This window comes from Oncorhynchus clarkii, chromosome 1 (assembly GCF_045791955.1).
Source record: "Oncorhynchus clarkii lewisi isolate Uvic-CL-2024 chromosome 1, UVic_Ocla_1.0, whole genome shotgun sequence".
NCBI classification, from domain to species: Eukaryota; Metazoa; Chordata; class Actinopteri; order Salmoniformes; family Salmonidae; genus Oncorhynchus; species Oncorhynchus clarkii.
The window spans coordinates 13,126,270-13,148,075 of record NC_092147.1 but is presented as its reverse complement, the minus strand read 5'-3'; the positions used below and the strand labels follow the sequence as shown (position 1 = coordinate 13,148,075).

The 21,806-nt window shown below is 42.7% G+C and overlaps 1 protein-coding gene across 4 annotated transcripts in view; it reads left to right on the top strand.

Moving 5' to 3' along the window:
• LOC139423857 (nuclear factor 1 A-type-like) overlaps positions 1-21,806 on the top strand; it is a 283,093-nt gene that overhangs the window by 39,366 nt on the left and 221,921 nt on the right. For 2 of the 4 annotated variants that reach the window (XM_071175758.1, XM_071175683.1), the window contains exon 1: positions 16,491-17,536. The exons of the other annotated variants lie outside the window; for them this stretch is intronic. In XM_071175758.1, coding sequence (XP_071031859.1) covers positions 17,510-17,536 — 27 coding nt within the window. In that variant the 5' untranslated portion in view covers positions 16,491-17,509. Of the gene's footprint in view, positions 1-16,490; positions 17,537-21,806 lie in introns of those variants that run through there. 4 annotated transcript variants of the gene reach the window in all.

The following is a 21,806-nucleotide window of genomic DNA, read 5'->3' as shown; positions in this document are numbered from 1 at the left end:
GGGAGGGATGGTATGCTGTGGAGGTGAGAGGTGGGAGGGGAGCTACGCTGTGGAGAGGTGGGAGGGGAGCTATGCTGTGGAGAGGTGGGAGGGATGGTATGCTGTGGAGGTGAGAGGGATGGTATGCTTTGGAGGTGAGAGGTGAGAGGGATGGTATGCTGTGGAGGTGGGAGGGATGGTATGCTGTGGAGGTGGGAGGGATGGTATGCTGTAGAGGTGGGAGGGATGGTATGCTGTGGATGTGAGAGGTGGGAGGGATGGTATGCTGTGGAGGTGAGAGGTGAGAGGGATGGTATGCTGTGGAGGTGAGAGGTGAGAGGGATGGTATGCTGTGGAGGTGAGAGTTGAGAGGGATGGTATGCTGTGGAGGTGAGAGGTGAGAGGGATGGTATGCTGTGGAGGTGAGAGGTGGGAGGGATGGTACCATCTCCACATCCAGCTGTGTGTGCAGATCTCCTGTTTTTTTGGGGGGGAGAAACAGCTGTCAGGTGTCTTATTGTGTGTGTGTGTGTGTGTGTGTGTGTGTGTGTGTGTGTGTGTGTGTGTGTGTGTGCGCGCGCGCGCGCCTCGTGTGTCTAGCCTATCAGTGGAGCTCTCTGTGGGGCGAAGCCACTGCATCAGCTGCATGCACACAGACACACAAACAAACACCCCCCCCCCCCACACACACACACACACACACACACACACACACACACACACACACACACACACACACACACACACACACACACACACACACACCCACAAAGCCCCTTAACTACAGTGGGTCCTGTGAGCGAGGAGAGAAACAGTAAAATGGCGCTGACAGACATGGTAGCTCTGCTTCTAGCTCCTAACCAACTTTGCAGTATTTCGTTTTTGTGTGTGTTATTTCTTACACTATTAGCCCAGGACATCTTCTATGATGTAATGCAGCGCCACGTTCTGAGTTGAACCCTATATGTCTGGGTGTCAATATCACAACACACGGTTGGACTCCACAATATTGGCACTACAGTACTTTTCGCATGAACCAAATGGCAGCAAACATTTTCAGACAGACGCTGTGCCACGCCTGATTTTGTCCCAATAGGGAAGCCTCTATCATCCTTCATATGATAATGGTGTGAATTGTGGGGGATGTTTTTTGGACAACATCACCAAGCCCTGGTGTAGTGAGGAGAGAAAGTCACATCACCAAGCCCTAGTGTAGTGAGGAGAGAAGGTCACATCACCAAGCCCTAGTGTAGTGAGGAGAGAAGGTCACATCACCAAGCCCTGGTGTAGTGAGGAGAGAAAGTCACATCACCCAGCCCCAGTGTAGTGAGGAGAGAAGGCCACATCACCAAGCCCTAGTGTAGTGAGGAGAGAAGGTCACATCACCAAGCCCTAGTGTAGTGAGGAGAGAATGTCACATCACCAAGCCCTGGTGTAGTGAGGAGAGAAGGTCACGTCAACAAGCCCTAGTGTAGTGAGGAGAGAAGGTCACATCACCAAGCCCTAGTGTAGTGAGGAGAGAAGGTCACATCACCAAGCCCTAGTGTAGTGAGGAGAGAAGGTCACATCACTAAGCCCTGGTGTAGTGGGGGGAGAATGTCACATCACCAAGCCCTAGTGTAGTGGGGGGAGAAGACCACATCACCAAGCCCTAGTGTAGTGAGGAGAGAAGGTCACATCACCAAGCCCTAGTGTAGTGGGGGGAGAATGTCACATCACCAAGCCCTAGTGTAGTGGGGGGAGAAGACCACATCACCAAGCCCTAGTGTAGTGAGGAGAGAAGGTCACATCACCAAGCCCTAGTGTAGTGAGGAGAGAAGGTTACATCACCAAACCCTAATGTAGTGAGGAGAGAAGGTCACATCACCAAGCCCTAGTGTAGTGAGGAGATAAGATCACATCACCAAGCCCTAATGTAGTGAGGAGAGAAGGTCACATCACCAAACCCTAGTGTAGTGAGGAGAGAAAGTCACATCACCCAGCCCCGGTGTAGTGAGGAGAGAACGTCACATCACCAAGCCCTAGTGTAGTGAGGAGAGAAGGTCACATCACCAAGCCCTAGTGTAGTGAGGAGAGAATGTCACATCTCCAAGCCCTGGTGTAGTGAGGAGAGAAGGTCACATCAACAAGCCCTAGTGTAGTTAGGAGAGAAGGTCCCATTACCAAGCCCTAGTGTAGTGAGGAGAGAAGGTCACATCACCAAGCCCTAGTGTAGTGAGGAGAGAAGGTCACATCACCAAGCCCTAGTGTAGTGGGGGGAGAAGGTCACATCACCAAGCCCTAGTGTAGTGGGGGAGAAGACCACATCACCAAGCCCTAGTGTAGTGAGGAGAGAAGGTCACATCACCAAGCCCTAGTGTAGTGGGGAGAGAAGGTCACATCACCAAACCCTAATGTAGTAAGGAGAGAAGGTCACATCACCAAGCCCTAGTGTAGTGAGGAGATAAGATCACACCACCAAGCCCTAGTGTAGTGAGGAGAGAAGGTCACATCACCAGGCCCTAATGTCATGAGGAGAGAAGGTCACATCACCAAGCCCTAGTGTAGTGAGGAGAGAATGTCACATCACCAAGCCCTGGTGTAGTGAGGAGAGAAGGTCAGATCACCAAGCCCTGGTGTAGTGAGGAGAGAAGGTCACGTCAACAAGCCCTAGTGTAGTGAGGAGAGAAGGTCACATCACCAAGCCCTAGTGTTATGAGGAGAGAATGTCACATCACCAAGCCCTAGTGTTTTGAGGAGAGAAGGTCACATCACCAAGCCCTGGTGTTGTGAGGCGAGAAGGTCACATCACCAAGCCCTAGTGTAGTGAGGAGAGAAGATCACATCACCAAGCCCTAGTGTTGTGAGGAGAGATCACATCACCAAGCCCTAGTGTAGTGAGGAGAGAAGTTCACATCACCAAGCCCTAATGTCATGAGGAGAGAAGGTCACATCACCAAGCCCTGGTGTAGTGAGGAGAGAAGGTCACATCACCAAGCCCTAGTTTAGTGAGGAGAGAAGGTCACATCACCAAGCCCTAGTGTAGTGGGGGGAGAAGGTCACATCACCAAGCCCTAGTGTAGTGGGGGAGAAGACCACATCACCAAGCCCTAGTGTAGTGAGGAGAGAAGGTCACATCACCAAGCCCTAGTGTAGTGAGGAGAGAAGGTCACATCACCAAACCCTAATGTAGTAAGGAGAGAAGGTCACATCACCAAGCCCTAGTGTAGTGAGGAGATACGATCACACCACCAAGCCCTAGTGTAGTGAGGAGAGAAGGTCACATCACCAAGCCCTAATGTCATGAGGAGAGAAGGTCACATCACCAAGCCCTGGTGTAGTGAGGAGAGAAGGTCACATCACCAAACCCTAGTGTAGTGAGGAAAGAAGGTCACATCACCAAGCCCTAGTGTAGTGAGGAGATAAGATCACATCACCAAGCCCTAGTGTAGTGAGAAGAGAAAATCACATCACCAAGCCCTAGTGTTGTGAGGAGAGAAAGTCACATCACCAAGCCCTAGTGTAGTGAGGAGAGAAGGTCACATCACCAAACCCTAATGTAGTGAGGAGAGAAGGCCACATCACCAAACCCTAATGTAGTGAGGAGAGAAGGTCACATCACCAAGCCCTAGTGTAGTGAGGAGAGAAGGTCACATCACCAAGCCCTAGTGTTTTGAGGAGAGAAGGTCACATCACCACGCCCTAGTGTAGTGAGGACAGAAAATCACATCACCAAGCCCTAGTGTAGTGAGGAGAGAAGGTCACATCAACAAGCCCTAGTGTCGTGAGGAGAGAAGGTCACCTCACCAAGCCCTAGTGTAGTGATGAGAGAAGGTCACAATCCAAGCCCTAGTGTAGTGAGGAGATGTCACATCACCAAGCCCTGGTGTAGTGAGGAGAGAAGGTCACATCACCAAGCCCTGGTATTGTGAGGAGGGAAGGTCACATCACTAGGCCCTGGTGTCGTGAGGAGAGAAGGTCACATCACCAATCCTAATGTTGTGAGGAGAGAAGGTCACATCACCAAGCCCCAGTGCCGTGAGGAGAGAAGGTCACATCACCAAGCCCTGGTGTAGTGAGGAGAGAAGGTCACATCACCAAGCCCTGGTGTTGTGGGGAGAGAAGGTCACATCACCAAGCCCTAGTGTAGTGAGGAGAGAAGGTCACATCACCAAGCCCTAGTGTTATGAGGAGAGAATGTCACATCACCAAGCCCTAGTGTTTTGAGGAGAGAAGGTCACATCACCAAGCCCTGGTGTTGTGAGGCGAGAAGGTCACATCACCAAGCCCTAGTGTAGTGAGGAGAGAAGATCACATCACCAAGCCCTAGTGTTGTGAGGAGAGATCACATCACCAAGCCCTGGTGTTGTGAGGAGAGAAGGTCACATCAACAAGCCCTAGTGTAGTGATGAGAGAATGTCACAATCCAAGCCCTAGTGTAGTGATGAGAGAATGTCACAATCCAAGCCCTAGTGTAGTGAGGAGAGGTCACATCTACAAGCCCTGGTGTTGTGAGGAGAGAAGGTCACATCACCAAGCCTGAGTGTAGTGAGAAGAGAAGGTCACATCACCAAGCCCTAGTGTAGTGAGGAGAGAAGTTCACATTACCAAGCCCTAGTTTTGTGAGGAGAGAAGGTCACATCACCAAGCCCTAGTGTAGTGAGGAGAGAAGGTCACAATCCAAGCCCTAGTGTAGTGAAGAGAGAAGGTCACAATCAAAGCCCTAGTGTCATGAAGAGAGAAGGTCACAATCCAAGCCCTAGTGTCATGAGGAGAGAAGGTCACATCACCAAGCCCTAGTGTAGTGAGGACAGAAAATCACATCACCAGGCCCTAGTGTAGTGAGGAGAGAAGGTCACATCACCAAGCCCTAGTGTTGTGAGGAGAGAAGGTCACATCACCAAGCCCTAGTGTAGTGAGGAGAGAAGGTCACGTCACCAAGCCCTTGTGTCGTGAGGAGAGAAGGTCACATCACCAAGCCCTAGTGTAGTGAGGAGAGAAGGTCACATCACCAAGCCCTTGTGTCGTGAGGAGAGAAGGTCACATCCACGCTATGTTGCTGCAGGCAGCTACTTCCAGGCCTGCCTGTCTAGTAGACAGCAGGAGTGAGGGGGAAGAGGGGGATCTGCGTGAGCTAGACCCAGCATATGCCTGGCCATGCCAACAGCTTGTGTATGTTAGAAACTCGCCCGCAGGCCTCTTTTAAAGACTAAATAATGTTGGGCTCCTTGTCAGGTTGGGCCCCACCAAAATATGGTATGCGTGGGCAATCTGTTGGAGGGAGGCATAAGAAGTGTGGGTGTGGAGGGAGGGGGGGGGGGGGTGGGTAAAGAAAGAAATTAATGTACTTCATGTTCACCGACTGTCCTCCACATACCACTATTTTCAGACCTCTCCATGTTTGACCCCTCCTCACACAAGTTCAAAGCTTCTTGTATTGTTCCAGAGAGGGACTCTGAGGGAGAAATCTGAGCTGTTGTATATTTACTCATGGCTGAGCTGTACTTGCATCCGTTTTTGACATGTCCCTCCCAGTGTATGACGTATCAGTTGGATTCTGCCTGGCTGCTGACTTGGCGACTACTACAGTCCGGTTCAGAACAGCTGCAGGTCTCGCCACCTTGACACGTCCTATAACCTCCATTATGATGACAATCACTGTCTGTCGGTGGAGGTGCTGAGGCGTCTGCAGTGTATCACAGAGGCCTAGGGGTGAGGTAGATGACCTAGTGGTTTTGGATTGTAGATCTCAGTTATATTGAGGTATGAGGTAGTGGTTTTGGATATTTATATTGAGGTATGAGGTAGTGGTTTTGGATTGTAGATCTCTTTTATTTTGAGGTATGAGGTAGTATTTTTGGATTGTAAGACGCCTCATGGTTCTACTGAGGTAAATGGGTTTGGCATGTTTCAGATAGCCTTCGTCATGAAGGATGTAGTTCTTGTCAATGTTGGTTGTTTGCTGTGCTGGGTTGAGAGAGGGGCAAGTTGGTGGCAGGCAGGTGGCAGCGGCTGGCTGTTACTACCTCACTCTGTCACAGTAGCAGCTGCAGAGGGAAATGGCCACAGTGTGTGTGTGGAGCTACAGTATCTGTTTAAAGAGGACCAGCTCATTAAAGCCATTGCCAGATAAAGCACTCCTGCGTGTGTGTGTGTGTGTGTGTGTGTGTGTGTGTGTGTGTGTGTGTGTGTGTGTGTGTGTGTGTGTGTGTGTGTGTGTGTGTGTGTGTGTGTGTGTGTGTGTGTGTGTGTGTGAGAGAGAGTGATTATTGTGCAAGTTGGATGTATGTGTTATGTGTTTCTGTTTTACACTGAAACACACACACACACACAGGAGGTTGGTATTGGTGACATGTGGCGGTCTCCCCCTGCTCTTCCCAGAGCCCATCTGTTTGCCCAGCCTCTACCTTCATAGCACAACTGGCTTCACTTTTTATCAGGGCTTCTGTTAGCGTGCCGCACCGTAGCGCTCTGCTCTGCGCAAGGCTTCTAGGCTCTGCTGCTACCGCTCAGACATTGAGCAAATAGTGGAGCAAATAGTGGCTTAAAAATCGACTGTTGTTTTCTCAATGGTCATTGATGAAATCAGTAGAAAAACAGCATCCCCTCCGTTTGGGTAATGTGTTTCCAGTGTTGGTTGTTTAGTTGAAGTGTTGGGTAGAGGAGGCCGGTGCCAGGGCTTCTCCGGAGGGCACAGTACTGTTACAGAGAGTAAGGGGATCCACAGACGCGCTGCTTGTTTATTCATAAGGGCTGTTATGGAGAGGCCTCGGAGGCAAGCTGCTCCAGAACTGGATAGTGTAATTACCCTGGGGCTAGCATATTAGCACACACACATGCACGCACACACACACACACACACACTCCCCCAAAATACCATTTCACAGCCATCGTGGACATATTGGGGAATGTTTTATTTACCAAGGCAGTGGTGTTGTGTGTGTGTGGAGTGCTCATATGGAATGTGTGACAGAAACCTATTATGACTTCAGGACAGCGTTGTTCACATAAACTTTACAGGTTTTATTTGTGTCAAATTGACACACACACACTCACATGAAGTGTGAGAATGGGTCCACTTAAATTGTGTGTGTTTATTTAAAGGTGCTGGGTGATGGATGAAAAAACACTTCTAACATGTTCAGAGTATGGTATAGAGCCTATATGTTAGTTCACGGTTGAGTGGTGGTGCAAGACCCCCATTGCCTCAGAATTGTCATGTTGGAGATTGAGCGTTGAAAGACCTCCCCCCGTGGTATAATTGTGAATTGTGTTTAAGAGGAGTGGAACCGCGCGTTTCTCAGGCAGACAGTGCGCTATGACGTGGGTTGTAGTTCAGTGGGTATTTTCTTCGTCAAGATCATCTTTTCAACCAGATCACGTAATATCAAGCAACGTTCTTAACAACAGAACATTGCTTCTCCTCCCGAGTGGCACTGCATCTCAGTGCTAGAGATTTCACTACGAAGACCCTGGTTCGAATCCAGGCTGTATCACTACTGGCCGTGATTGGGAGTCCCATAGGGCGGCGCACAATTGGCCCAGCCTCGTCCGGTTTGTCAGGTGTATGCTGTCATTGTAAATAAGATTTTGTTCTTAACTGTCTTACCTAGTAAAATAAAGGTTACATTTAAAAAATATTAATTTGTATAAAGACCTCATTCGAAATTAAAGCATATAATAAATAATCATAATAATTATATATATATATATATATATATAAAATGCATGCATTGTATAATAAATAACTAATTGTCATTGCCTTCAAAAACGTGTTATTATAGGGTTATTGTTAAATGATGCATTTATTTAAATGTAACTAATATATTCGAGAGAATAACAGGAAAAGACCTTTACATCGACATTTGTGAGAGAAGAAATGTGTCTATGCATTATATTTATTTTATAATTATAATTTGGTGAATGTATTGTTAATTTTACTGCATACAGACAGAAGTTGGCTTCAAATAAACATTTATTTTGTTAAAAAAAATATACCATTGATGCTTTAAAAATTAAATCCTATACGAGGAAGACCTCTGATCTTTGTAAAGAACATTTGTCTTTAATAATATTCCATATTCCACCCCCCCCCCCCTTCCCAAATTATTTGCCTTCTTTTATGCATTGAATAATCAGACAGTTGAATATAGAGGTACGGGAGGTAATAGAGCTTGTTTTCACCATGCAGCCTACTTTTGATGAGGTTATATTTTAGAGATAGGCCTATTATTGTAAATCATAGACAACAATTAGCACAAACAATATGAGTTGTTGAGTAGCTACTTCTATCGGCACTAATTTGTGGCCATATTTCAAAACAATGTCATTTCGCAAGGAAAAAAATATCAGTTCGTAAATGAAAAGTTTATACCTAACCCATGCCCGTTTGAAACGATGTGCACAGACTGTTTCTGACAGAAGCTCAGATAATGTAGTTTTGATGATAAACCTCTAGATGGAGTGTCGACCTCCTTTAACGTGCCGAGGGAGTATATTTGAAGGAGTGTGTCGTGTAGATTTGAACATGACACTGGGCATCGAAATAACGAACATGTATGAATCACTCCTTTGGCGCTCAAAGACACAAATCCGTCGATTTAATGACGATGAAAACATTAAACATGCATTTCTTGATTATGTAATTGATTTAGGACTACATGTGTTTGTATTGACAAACAAATAGTTTTTCAGTGACTTCACGATTACAAAATATAATAGTTGAATATAGGCATGTGTAATTAATTTGTAGTTCAAAATCGGCTGTGTAATTGAAATTCTATTTAAATTAATGTCAATAACACAATTGCAAGACTTCTATCCGTTCTATAAATATGTTAGTTATAGGGCCTTGGAACACTTATTTTAAGCATTGTTCAAATCATGCACCATCTGAACATAATGTACATTTCACAAATCTGAATATTTTTAGGACATCATCCCTGAATGACAAAAACAGATCGGCAACATTTATTGTAATGGAATAGGCTAGACCTAACATTACTTTGGTGTTGCGAATGTTTCCATTTAAAAGGCCTATTTGTGCCAATTCTAGACACGTGTATTCAGTTCATTCACAGGTAGGCCTATATTTGAACACAAATATAATGCTCAAACCACGCCATTTAAGTTGCTTTAAATGATGGATAGATTGTTTTTGCAAATAACCCATCCCAGATGAATTAGTTTTGTATTTGTTGAGAATGGTGTACCTTTACCTCAAAGCAGAATCCACATGAATTGATTCAGACTAAAAGTTGTCAAGATGGATAAAACACCGTGTCTATCTAGCCCGCCATGGGTGATTTAAAATGAGATTACCCTATACCGTTCTCACCATATCTTAGAAAAGTCGACCTGCAGCTAGGGGAGATCATCTATTCTACATTAAACATCACAACAACAACAAAAACAAGTCTCATCGCCATTGACCATAAACGTTTAGATTTCGATGAGGCGGTCGCCGACATGTATTTGATTACCCCAAATCTTCTGTATACATTTATTTTGAGTTCTCATCCTTGCCTACAACAAACATATAGGAACATTGTTTCCTTTACACATCGAAGAACTTGGCATGTAGAATAAATGTTTTTCAGAACTCTGTTTTGGGCTGTGCCCATTGCAGGTTTTCAGCTGTTTTAGTCGTGAGTTATTAGTAAGATTGATGTCATGAAGAATAGCCTACGACCGCTTTGTTTTACTGCACTGTCCCAACAGGCTAACGCAAACAACTGACACACGTCTTAATACGAATGCCAACTACTTTATTCAATTCTGAGTCAAGTTTTCACATGCTTGATCCGATTTACTGCCGATAATGAAATGGCCGAATACCCTTAACTATCTATGCAAGTTTGTACAAACTCTTTTGATTACCTCTGCAAATGTCAGATCATAACTTTGGAGCTGTGAAAAGAACTGGTACTGAAAGCTGGAGACAATGTTGGTGACAATGTGTGCAGGCAGTTCTTTCTCTTTAACCTGTATTCGCAAACGCGCATATTACAGTCATATAACAATATTTCACTTCAAGAATAACCCTGTAATCATCGTTAATATGGTTTATGATCCTCCAAGCTTCTGTTACCTTGCACTCGCAGAAGCTTTCGTAGAATGACAGACTCCAAAATGTTGTTTTGTGGTGTTCCAACACATCCTTAATATTCTGATGTCTAATAAATGACTCTGGGTTTGACAACGTCTCAAAACGTATAGGTTATATTCGATATTGTTATTCCAGTGTTTGCTATTCAAATGATTTGTCAGGCGCGCAGCCCCTGCCCCTATTAAATTGGGCATATTATATTGGGTAGCCCCTGCCCCTATTAAATTGGGCATATTATATTGGGTAGCCCCTGCCCCTATTAAATTGGGCATATTATATTGGGTAGCCCCTGCCCCTATTAAATTGGGCATATTATTTTGGGCAGCCCCTGCCCCTATTAAATTGGGCATATTATTCTGGGCAGCCCCTGCCCCTATTAAATTGGGCATATCATATTGGGCAGTCCTGGCTTGGTTGCTGGAGCTTTGAGCATTTTTTTTGTGCAGAATGTTGCAGAAAACACTATAAAGGCGTCTCTCGAGCCATTCTGTTACGGGATTTAGCGAAGAGCTGGATCGATATTACTCGATAAAACAAGTACTAATAAAAATCAGGATATGCGCATTGCATTGGTTTAATTTGGAATTGGAATAAATGAATGTGTTCACCTTTTAGGCTTAAAATGAAATTTACGAACCAATCCCTTCATGTTATTTTTGCGGTAATTAATATAATAAACCACATGGTATATGAATGTTATAAACCTGTGACTGTAAGCATTGATAATTGTTGATAGGCCTAAAGCGTATCAGGGCACTATCTCCCTTTAAACCCTGTTTGTGCGCTACCCAAACCTTGTCCAGTCCGTGCGTAAAACGAATTTCTTGTGAACCCTTTGTACAGTTTGATTTCGTTGCCAAGTTGGTCATTTCTCAGCGGTATCTGATATTGATATTCTGAAACCAAAAAATATCAAACTCGACCTGAAGCCCAATTAATATTGGAATTCAATAAAAAAAATTCAAGGCACCTTAGCAATCAGCCTGACATAGATTTAACACGAGATCTCATTTGTATCTGGTAAATGTAATATCTGTAGCATATACTTATTTGCGTACTTTCCTAAATCAGTTATATGCATATTTCACCTGATAGTAACTTAGATCGAATGATTACAATGCTATTTACATTGGAGTCATTTAGGAGACGCTTTTATCCAGAGCCACTTACGGGAGCAATAGGTTTAAGTGCCTTGCTCACGCCACGGGCACATCGACAGATTTTTCACATAGTCGGCTTGGTCATTCGAATCAGCAACCTTTCGGTTACAGGCTCAACGTTCTTAACCGCTAGGTTACCTGACATTGAATGGCTGTTGTATGTGAAAGGCATAGAGGCTGGGCAAAAGTAAGTTACAGTTAGTTACCAGTGATCGGTACGGCATTCCACTGTGGCAAATAGCGACCCTAAATTTTGACACTTCATGCAAACTTGTTCGGTGCATGTTGTACGCACACAACATAATCTTCTAAGGATGGACCATTTGAGACAGGAGAAAACACTTAAATGATGACTCGGGACAAACTTGTTTTAGTTACAAAAATATGTTAAAAATGATCATATTAAATATAAAACACTTGTCTGGATTTCATTCATTTCATATCGGAGTGTAGACTACATCGTTGCACTATAGGGATGCTTGTGTCTTTGATATGTCATGTTTGTTTTTACATTGTTTTTTACTCGTTAAATTCCACAGTCAAGGGGCATGTGGTTCCCACCCACATAACTGCATTTGCTGGCTTATAACGCTTTCAAACATTTGCTGGCTTATACCGGTTTGAAACATTTGCTGGCTTATACCGGGTTGAAACATTTGCTGGCTTATAACGCTTTCAAACATTTGCTGGCTTATGACGGTTTGAAACATTTGCTGGTTTCTGATGGTTTGAAACATTTGCTGGCTTATAACGGTTTGAGACATTTGCTGGTTTATGACGGTTTGAAACATTTGCTGGTTTATGACGGTTTGAAACATTTGCTGGTTTATACCGGTTTGAAACATTTGCTGGCTTATATCGGTTTGAAACATTTGCTGGTTTATGACGGTTTGAAACATTTTCTGGCTTATAACGCTTTCAAACATTTGCGCATGAAGATATGGTCATGATTTTAAGTGTAAATATTAAGCAATTTTATCAGTAGGCTACCGAGTCTGAAAACTGAAGATATGCGCTGCTTGAGCCTGCCTCGTTGAAATCCACGTTACTGCAGGTTAATAGCGTTCTGTTCAGCACGTCTCCACACACAACAAGCGTTTTGACATGTACACGTCATCATGCCTGGGAACCACCGCCCCTCATTGCTCAAAAGAATGATAAGAGGCTTTGACCTCAATGAGAAACACTCATTGGAGTTCCGTGTAATGTCACCTCTGCTAGCCCAAACGTGCGCACTCATAGGCTAGGCTACTTCATATAACAAGCAAAAAACACATTGTCATTGAGAAATTCTGTTTATTTTGATATTTGAGCAAATAATCAACACCACCACTTTTCGTGTCATGCCCGTTGTAAAATGTTTAGCCACACTCGCATACATAATATCAGCTATATCGGCAACAGTTGCAGAATAGGTCTCTTTCACACAAAATATCTAACTGCTTTCAACCGCAAGGGCCAAAACAACACAGTAATACATACAGCCCACAACAATTCAATCATGTCGATATGCTGCTTAACTTGCCTGCTACCACACAGTTCAGAAATATAAATCCAATCGCACTTAAATTGAATGTAGAAGCATCAAACAGGCCTACGACTGTCATATGACATGATTATGCATGCCTTCTAATTCAATACGACCCACCGGCACACCTATGGTTGATATTTGCCATATCTCCATTGGGAAGCAGTAGAAAATCCGCTGCAAAGAATTGGTGTTAGTTTCAGTCGACCAGCCGTAAACTTCGCAATCAGTGGAGTTCTTAGATAGATGCTCATTGTGATGGTATAATACTGCTTAGATGTCCAGCATTGCAACAATGCTCTGGTGCTAAAGCAGCAAGAACGCGCTATAGCCTATACTTATTGACGTTTTTTTCGTTCGCAATATAGGCGCCGCGGCATTCCTCCCTCTGTCCCAAGCGCGCCGTAGATTTATAGGGAGGGTTAAGAGAGTGCGGTATGCAGCAAAATGTAGGTGAAAAAAAAGCTTTTCCGTGCGGGAGAAGTACGCAGACCGGGGTCTATGGCACTCGACTCGGACTCTGATTTGCCACTAGACTATGTGACTCCGCGAGGGGAGGAGATGGCAAGAAAGAAGTGGCGTTCAGTTGCCGCCCGGGTTCGCGTGGTTACTATGCAAATTGCAGCGATTGCGGAAATGAACAAGGGGGGACTCACTGAATCGATTGCAACTTCTGCACAAAGTCTATCAAACCAAGCTGAGATAGTTCTGCCAGGTTTGGACCTCAGTCAAATATCAAGGAGTGAAGAAAGGCTCCCTGACATTGTTTATTTACTAGAACTGTTTTCCGTTACGCGTTATTATACTTAATTGATTCAGTGTAAAATACTCACACCGGAAGCAAGTTGTACTTTTTTCACTTCGTCGCAACAGTCTAAAGTTGCTCACGTATATTCACTTTATACATTACAATGGTACGTGCAAATATACCTCTTACCATCTATTTTTACACTGAGAAGTAATGGACATGTGCATAAACGTGGTGTGTACGGACTATACACAGGTTAAATGTAGGCTAAGAAGTCTTCTGCTTTTGTAAACGGATTTGATAAGAGTCCGTGTCAGACTGGTCTGTGTTGCCAGCTATGTATGCAAATGCTGATAATGCGGATATCTTGATATCGCAAATAAACTTGGCAGTAGGACAAAACAGAAGAGCATTGCACTCCCGGTGTTGCCGTCTGCTAGGCCATTCTAGCGACCAGAGTGAGAGATACATTGTTTCGTTATGTGGTAACAAGTTGTTCTGCAGAGTAAACGAGCGATTGCAGATAAATGCATACCGAGAAATTCTGGTGATATGGGTTTGTCCAATAAGATGGATGCTGGGCTTCAAACCCTAGAGTTTAGTCCAATCAGAGGACGGAGCTCTAGCGTCGCACTGACGACATGGATACGGTAAGGCTGGCAAAATGCCTTTAGCAGGTTAGCCTATTCTCAATAGAGGTTCTATGCGCTGCAACATGAGAAAATACAGTAGCGTAATATACATCTCCTGAACCTATTGTGTCCGTTCAAGCACACGAGGTAGTGAACAACATGCGTAGACCATTTTCCTTACGCCGCACGGTTATTGTGGCGCAATGGTGTGTGGCTTGTATTTGCTTCAAGGTATTTATTAACATGAATTACCTGAGCAACACACGATCTATAGTCCACATAGTGAATCAACACTTCAGTGAGGTATAACGGTTGTGTAATATCCCTTTCAGGCTGGTGTGAGGGCTTTCAGTAAATGCAAGCAGCCTTTGCCTACTTATATTATTATTATATTATGCTGTAATGGCAATATATAACCGTTGCAAGTGCACCTTTGGCGTTGTTGGTATGTTAATGAACCTTTAGACCGTGAACAGGCATGCATTTGGTTGCGGAGTCTCGCTGTCTTGGTGCAGGTGTGTGTGGATAGTGTTCTGATGCAGCAGAGACCACACTCGCCACTTGTGGCCGCTTCCCTGGTGATTTTCTAGAGGGCGCACAAATGACTTCTCCCTCTGGACGGAAGTTGTTCACGAATAACAAATTCGGACAGCGCACACAGAAACAGAGTACATTCATGACACACACACACACACACACACACACACACACACACACACACACACACACACACACACACACACACACACACACACACACTCTTGATCAAGAGTATGACTCTCCCTCTCTCTCACACACACACACACACACACACACACACACACACACACACACACACACACACACACACTTGATCCAGTGATTCTGCACGGGCTGCTCGAATTTTTGTCAGGACAATCTGATATTTTGGAGAAAAATCGGTCAAAATTCTTCGTCACACCAATTGTTGGATGCCTTTACTGTAGGCTAATTGGTATTTGTCTTACTTTTGTTTAAAACACACTGTAAATGGGCCTCTAAAATGCGAGTATTGCTTTGTTGACATTATTTCGATTAAGGGCAGGTGAAGCAGACAATAGGCTACCGATGCCAACCTTTAGCGTTTGGGTAGTGTAGTACTTTAGGAGTATTATGGAATGTTGTAAGATGTTGGTCAGTCTTTTGATATAAGCTCTATACCCAAGTTATTACGCATGCTTTACGCACGTTGTGTTCACTATTGCCAAGTAAACAATTGTTTGTTTGATGCTTTAATTGTGTTTCATTACTATTTATTATTTTGTATAGATGGTTATGATTGAAACTTAATGAAATAAAATTCAAGCATCAAGTGTTCGTTAATTAATGCGTGGAGTTACGCGATGCTTTGGTTTCGGATAATATACATAGCTTCGCTGTGGATAGGAGAAGATCTTGCTCATGCTTACATAATGGCATGTGAGTTAGGAAAATGAGGGGTAGCCTAATCTTATCTCTCATATGGCTCTCTCTCGTTTATATTATATAATTGTGTATGTATGGGGATTTTGTTATGTAAAGTTTAATGCACTTTATTGAATTGTTGGGGTCTGCACTCGCTGTGCACCCCTCTGATGAAATGTGTTGTGCAAGTTCTTGCAAATACACATAAATTGGCCAAGCAGACATTGATTTGCATGTAATGTAGCATATGTCATTTACAATCAGCCAATACTATTAATAGATTAATAGCCTAGTTACAGATTAATAGACTATTAATGTTAATGATGACCAATAATTATAATTAGACTATAACTTGTTGTGAATGTCGATAGTTGGAATATGGAATACAGTAAAGCCCACTTAGTCCGACGAATTTAAAAGTTTAGCATTTGTTCAAAAGGGGCGGTATATCTCATATCGACTGTGTGGTGATCCCTCGAGCTCTCTCCTCCCAACTATACACCGTCTCATTTGCTTTAAAGATCATATAAGAGCATTTATTTAGCAGTGTTGGTGTTGCAGTCTTACGCGATCCCTGCTCTTCCTGATTTAAATGAATAGGTTCGCATTGTTTGCATCAGTTTGAAAAGCCATATCATGGCGGGGCTAAGAGGCTCAACTAGGCAGTTTATAATTTGAACATTTTAAATAGGCTATGTAGACGATATATTACTGTCCCGCATGTTCGTTGCAGGCTACATTGCAGGCTATGTAGGCATATAGGCAACATTACTGTCCCGCATGTTCATTGCAGGCTACATTGCAGACTATGTAGGCATATAGGCTACATTACTGTTCCGCATGTTCATTGCATTGACGTTGGTCTCAGTAGCCCACTTCCTTAAAAGCGTCGATACTTTGGGAGCTATGTTGAGAGGTGAGCACAAGAGTTTGTCCTCCGCACACAGTGGACAAAAGTGAATTGTAGCTGTATGGAACTCAGTGCATGCTGTTGTAGCTACTCTCCGCGGTTAAAAGATTAACAACGTGCTCGACACTCAACCTTATATAAATGTAGATCGGGTGCTGAATCCTCGTATGTAATCCAAAGAACAAAATCCTCCTCTCCGCCATATACAGGACAGACAAAAAACGGATTCAATTTATCGTCTCCTGTTTAAGATTATTTTCTAAACGGAAACCATCTGTCGGGCTTCAGCAATAAGCAATTGGTTGGGTGTTCAGAGGCATTACTACATCCATTAGCTACCGCACCCTTCTCGTTCGTAAATCCGACAGACTCATGCCAGAGTTCGCTCCACCGTGAAGCAAGCCGCACCACATGCCTTCAATGCTTTCGGTTTTTGCAACCTTTCAGTGGAGTGAATGAGAGATCTCTTACCGAGTCCAGAAGAACGAGCGTCTGACAATCAGATATTTTTTTTGTAACGGTATTAATACGATATATCAAGATTTGCACCGTTCGAAGATCCCTTATTTTTTTCTCTTTCCTGTGATTTTTACCTCCGCTACAGCCAGTCTGCGTTGGGACTTTTCTTTTGTTGTTTAATATGCCTCTGGTGAAAGTTATGAGTTCTCCAACAAAGGGACTGCTCTACGGCTTTTACTGCACTGTACGGTAGATGAATGCGGAGAGTGGAAGCGTTGTAACTCGAGGCGGGGTTAAAGTTCAGTTCTATGCAGCGGTGAAGCGTTCGTTGCAGTTCGCAGAGTTGGAAATGTGAAAGCAAGAAGCAGGCTTTATTTTTCTCTCTCCCTTCTCTCTGTCTCTCCTATTTTCCCTTTTCACACACACGGACACAGCCACCACGCATACACGAGCAGACACGGACACACACTCACACACATAAACACGCAGACCCGTCACAGCAACCAAAACACACACACATACACTCACACACACACACACACGCATACATACACCCTCCAAATCCAAGATTAGATACAACAGACATGTATTCTCCACTATGCCTAACACAGGTAAGTGAGCCTTTCATCTGTCTCTAACCATTTGTATTGCATTCATGCTTTCTTCCTCAGGGACAGGGTGATATGGGCTAACGTTGCTCAAGGCATGTAACTTTGTGTGCAGTAGATTCAGCATTCCTGGTTTGTTCAGAGCCGTCTGAACTAACTACCACATGGCGGATGGCGCCTACCTCCTACATATATGCACACACGTATATGCATGTCTATTTTAGTTAATAATAGACATGGACTATCTCGATGTCAAGCGGGCTTTAACTTGGACTACTTTTTGTATCCAGAGTTTCAATCAAAAAATGAAGGTGGCCTCTCCTATAAGTTACATGTGCACCTTGTTGTCGGCGCGTCTTTCCACATATTTGATATGAATGAATGCACACAATGTTTTAACATGGGGTACATCATTTTCCAAAGCTTCCCCCGGTCGGCTTCCAGGTCCCTGCACTTTGGATGTTTAACATCCATGCCTGTTGTCACTTTGTAGCGATTACGGCTTTGAACACAATATTTAAAATACAGCAATTTGCTTGGTCTAAATTGCATCCAAAAATGATCCAAATGAAAACTGTTTCACAGTATCGAGTCCCCGCCACTCTCTGGCATTAAACTTTGCCACTCTGGCATTAAACTTTGCGGTGAGCCATGTGCACGGGGAAAACACAAGTTGGGACATTACACTTTTCAAATAGGCTACTAGGCTACTATTATATTCGATTTTTATGGATAGTATTGTTTTTATTTGCGCACTATGAGTGACATGTACTATGCACTTCCTCAAGAACTTCGATAATATTTAAGAAATATTCAACAACTTTCTGTTCTCTAAGATAGTTGTCTTTTCTTGGACTTGAATGATTGTTGTTAGAGTTTGATACTCGGAATATGGTGGTTTGTAGACCTGACCTAAAGTTAGTCAAGGTGGGAACGCTAGTGGAATAGCTTGCTTAATGATCAGTTGCATATCCGTAAATGTCGTTAATGTTTAAAAGCATCATCGGCCTGTCGTTCCTAAAAAAATCTAAATATTATTTTAGCAAATGTGTCATAATACAGTTATGGGTTTGTTTAAGATGAGAAGATATTCTCAGTACGAGTAGCCTGGGGTAAATGTAAGATCTCCAGGAGGAAAGTTGCAGCTGCGCGTCAGGAAGGCACAGAAAAGATCCATCTATATTCCATACATTATGTTAGGGGTTTGTTGAGGTGACAGAACAGAGGACCCATATACAAATGTACATCAACAGAGAAAAAGCGCACTTATTAATTGAAACTATAATTGTTCACATGTTACAATGTTATAACAACATATATTTTTTCCCATTTTTTTCCTCGTTATTGGAGGGCAGAAACTGAATTGTAGTTGTGAAAGTTCGGATGGATTTTTGTGTGTGTGTGGAATAGTTTTCATTGCCTAGAGCTGCATAAGGCCACAGTATAATTGATTTTTGAAATTGATTTCATATTGACCACCAATAGGCCTATCTATTGGCCTTGTCTCAAGTCAGTTGTATTTCAGTTTTGATCATATTTCCCTAAGTTGATTTCATGTTTTCATACATGTACTTTTCATTATTATTTTGGGATATAGCCTACCTTTTTTCAAACATTTTTTAAAACTATGACCACACAAATGTATGTAAATGACAAGTACCTGACTTAATAGCAATTATGGGTTCTGGTCCTGGACTTGCCAACCGTTACAATGGAAGACCTTTACAGAACCATTAGTGCTAATTTACCTCTAGTACCAAGCATTACTGATAAGTCCTGAATATGTATCTATTAATATTTAATACGATTGTACAGTGCATATACAACAAGACATAAGTGAAATGGGCCCAAAGGAGAAGACTGAAACCTGATACTAGTATATGGACACTAACTTGAGAAGGGACATTTGGAGAAATTTCTCGCTTGAAAATTGTAAAATATTTATTCATCCTCATTTTGCCTGAATCTGTTTTATTTCTTAAAACATGACTAGGGTAATTCACATGTACTACAATTCATCTCAGCTGTATAAAACAGAATCTGTACTATACTAAATTTTAAGTATTGACAGTTGAATGATATATTGCAAAGACGCTGTATGTAATAAAATCATCATATTTGGGCAAAAAATACTTATAATCAAAGTCTTTCAATTGATTTGAAATATATTTGGCATATCTGGCAAGTTTTATTTGTGGGTCGAATCATATACAAGACAGGCAGGCCTAAAGCACTTCCATATTTTTTGTTCACTGCAAAGCATGAAATATTATACCTAGAACTGAACATTGACACTCTTTGTGCATTTGTAGAAAAACTATTGATAATTGCCAGAATTTGTACTACCTTCGAGGCACATGGTAGTGTTTGTGTCTAGACGTGGAGAAGATGCAGAGATAGAAACAGTTGTGCACATTGCATGGCTTTGGAAAAACATGCCCCTTACGGCCTACACGAGGGTGTTCGAAGATTTACCTTTGTGTAATTACTCCAATTGATTAGTGAGGCGTCTGCTCTGTTTGAGTCTGTTTACTGTTGTGGGCATGGAGAGGAGAAAGTAAGCTCATCGACACACTCCCATAAGTACCTCTGTGTTGTGGCGTGGGTGTCAGTAGGAGGGGATTACCATCATTGCTATTCTAAATGACAGTTATTCATGAGCTGTTGTTACAGGCCTGTTATTTGGAAACATTAGATCTGTCACCAAGGTGAACAGAAAGAAAACAAACTTCACAGCTGGAAGTTCAACTTAACATTTTCTACTGACACACTTTTATCAGTAAATATACACTACTCTAGTAGTGGAAATGCAGCAGATTATATATATTGAAATGAGGCCTATACATGAAGTGGTTGAGGCACCTGTGCATGTGTGTTTTATTTATGTACAAAAGCAGCAAAAATGCAGAATGTAGACTATGTAGGTATTGTTCAAATGGCCCGGAGACAGGGGAACTGTATATTTTCATACAGAAACCACAGAAAACAATGCTCATATCAGCCATGAAGAATTTATATTTCATAGCACATTGGCTGAAGTTACTTCAGTTGGAAATGCCATTTACTGGTTTTTAAAACAATACAATTTTCATGCCTATGAGACAAGGGAGTGTGAGTCCTTTTGAAATTCGATGAAAAGGATCGTGTCATGCCATCCCAGTCAGAGGTACAGTATTTCCACGTATCAAGATGAGGAAAAAGTTATTTAATCTATGAATGGTTGAGTACATTTTGCACTGACTCAAATTTAGATCCTACATCTGTAGTTGAGCACGCTTTGTACTGGCTCAAATTAAGCTCTTACATCTGTAGTTGAGCACACTTTGTACTGGCTCAAATTAAGATCTTACATCTGTAGTTGAGCACACTTTGCACTGGCTCAAATTAAGATCTTACATCTGTAGTTGAGCACACTTTGTACTGGCTCAAATTAAGATCTTACATCTGTAGTTGAGCACACTTTGCACTGGCTCAAATTAAGATCTTACATCTGTAGTTGAGCACACTTGGCACTGGCTCAAATGAAGATCTTACATCTGTAGTTGAGCACACTTGGCACGGGATCAAATGAAGATCCTACATTTGCAGTTGAGCACACTTTGCACTGGCTCAAATTAAGATCTTACATCTGTAGTTGAGCACACTTTTTACTGACTCAAATTAAGATCTTACATCTATAGTTGAGCACACTTGGCACGGGATCAAATGAAGATCCTACATTTGTAGTTGAGCACACTTTGCACTGGCTCAAATTAAGATCTTACATCTGTAGTTGAGCACACTTTTTACTGACTCAAATTAAGATCTTACATCTATAGTTGAGCACACTTTGCACTGGATCAAATTAAGATCTTACATCTGTAGTTGAGCACACTTTTTACTGACTCAAATTAAGATCTTACATCTATAGTTGAGCACACTTGGCACGGGATCAAATGAAGATCCTACATTTGTAGTTGAGCACACTTTGCACTGGCTCAAATTAAGATCTTACATCTGTAGTTGAGCACACTTTTTACTGACTCAAATTAAGATCTTACATCTATAGTTGAGCACACTTTGCACTGGATCAAATTAAGATCTTACATCTGTAGTTGAGCACACTTTGCACTGGCTCAAATTAAGATTTTACATCTGTAGTTGAGTACACTTTGCACTGGCTCAAATTAAGATCTTACATTTGTAGTTGAGCACACTTTGCACTGGCTCAAATTAAGATCTTACATCTGTAGTTGAGTACATTTTGCACTGGCTCAAATTAAGATCTTACATC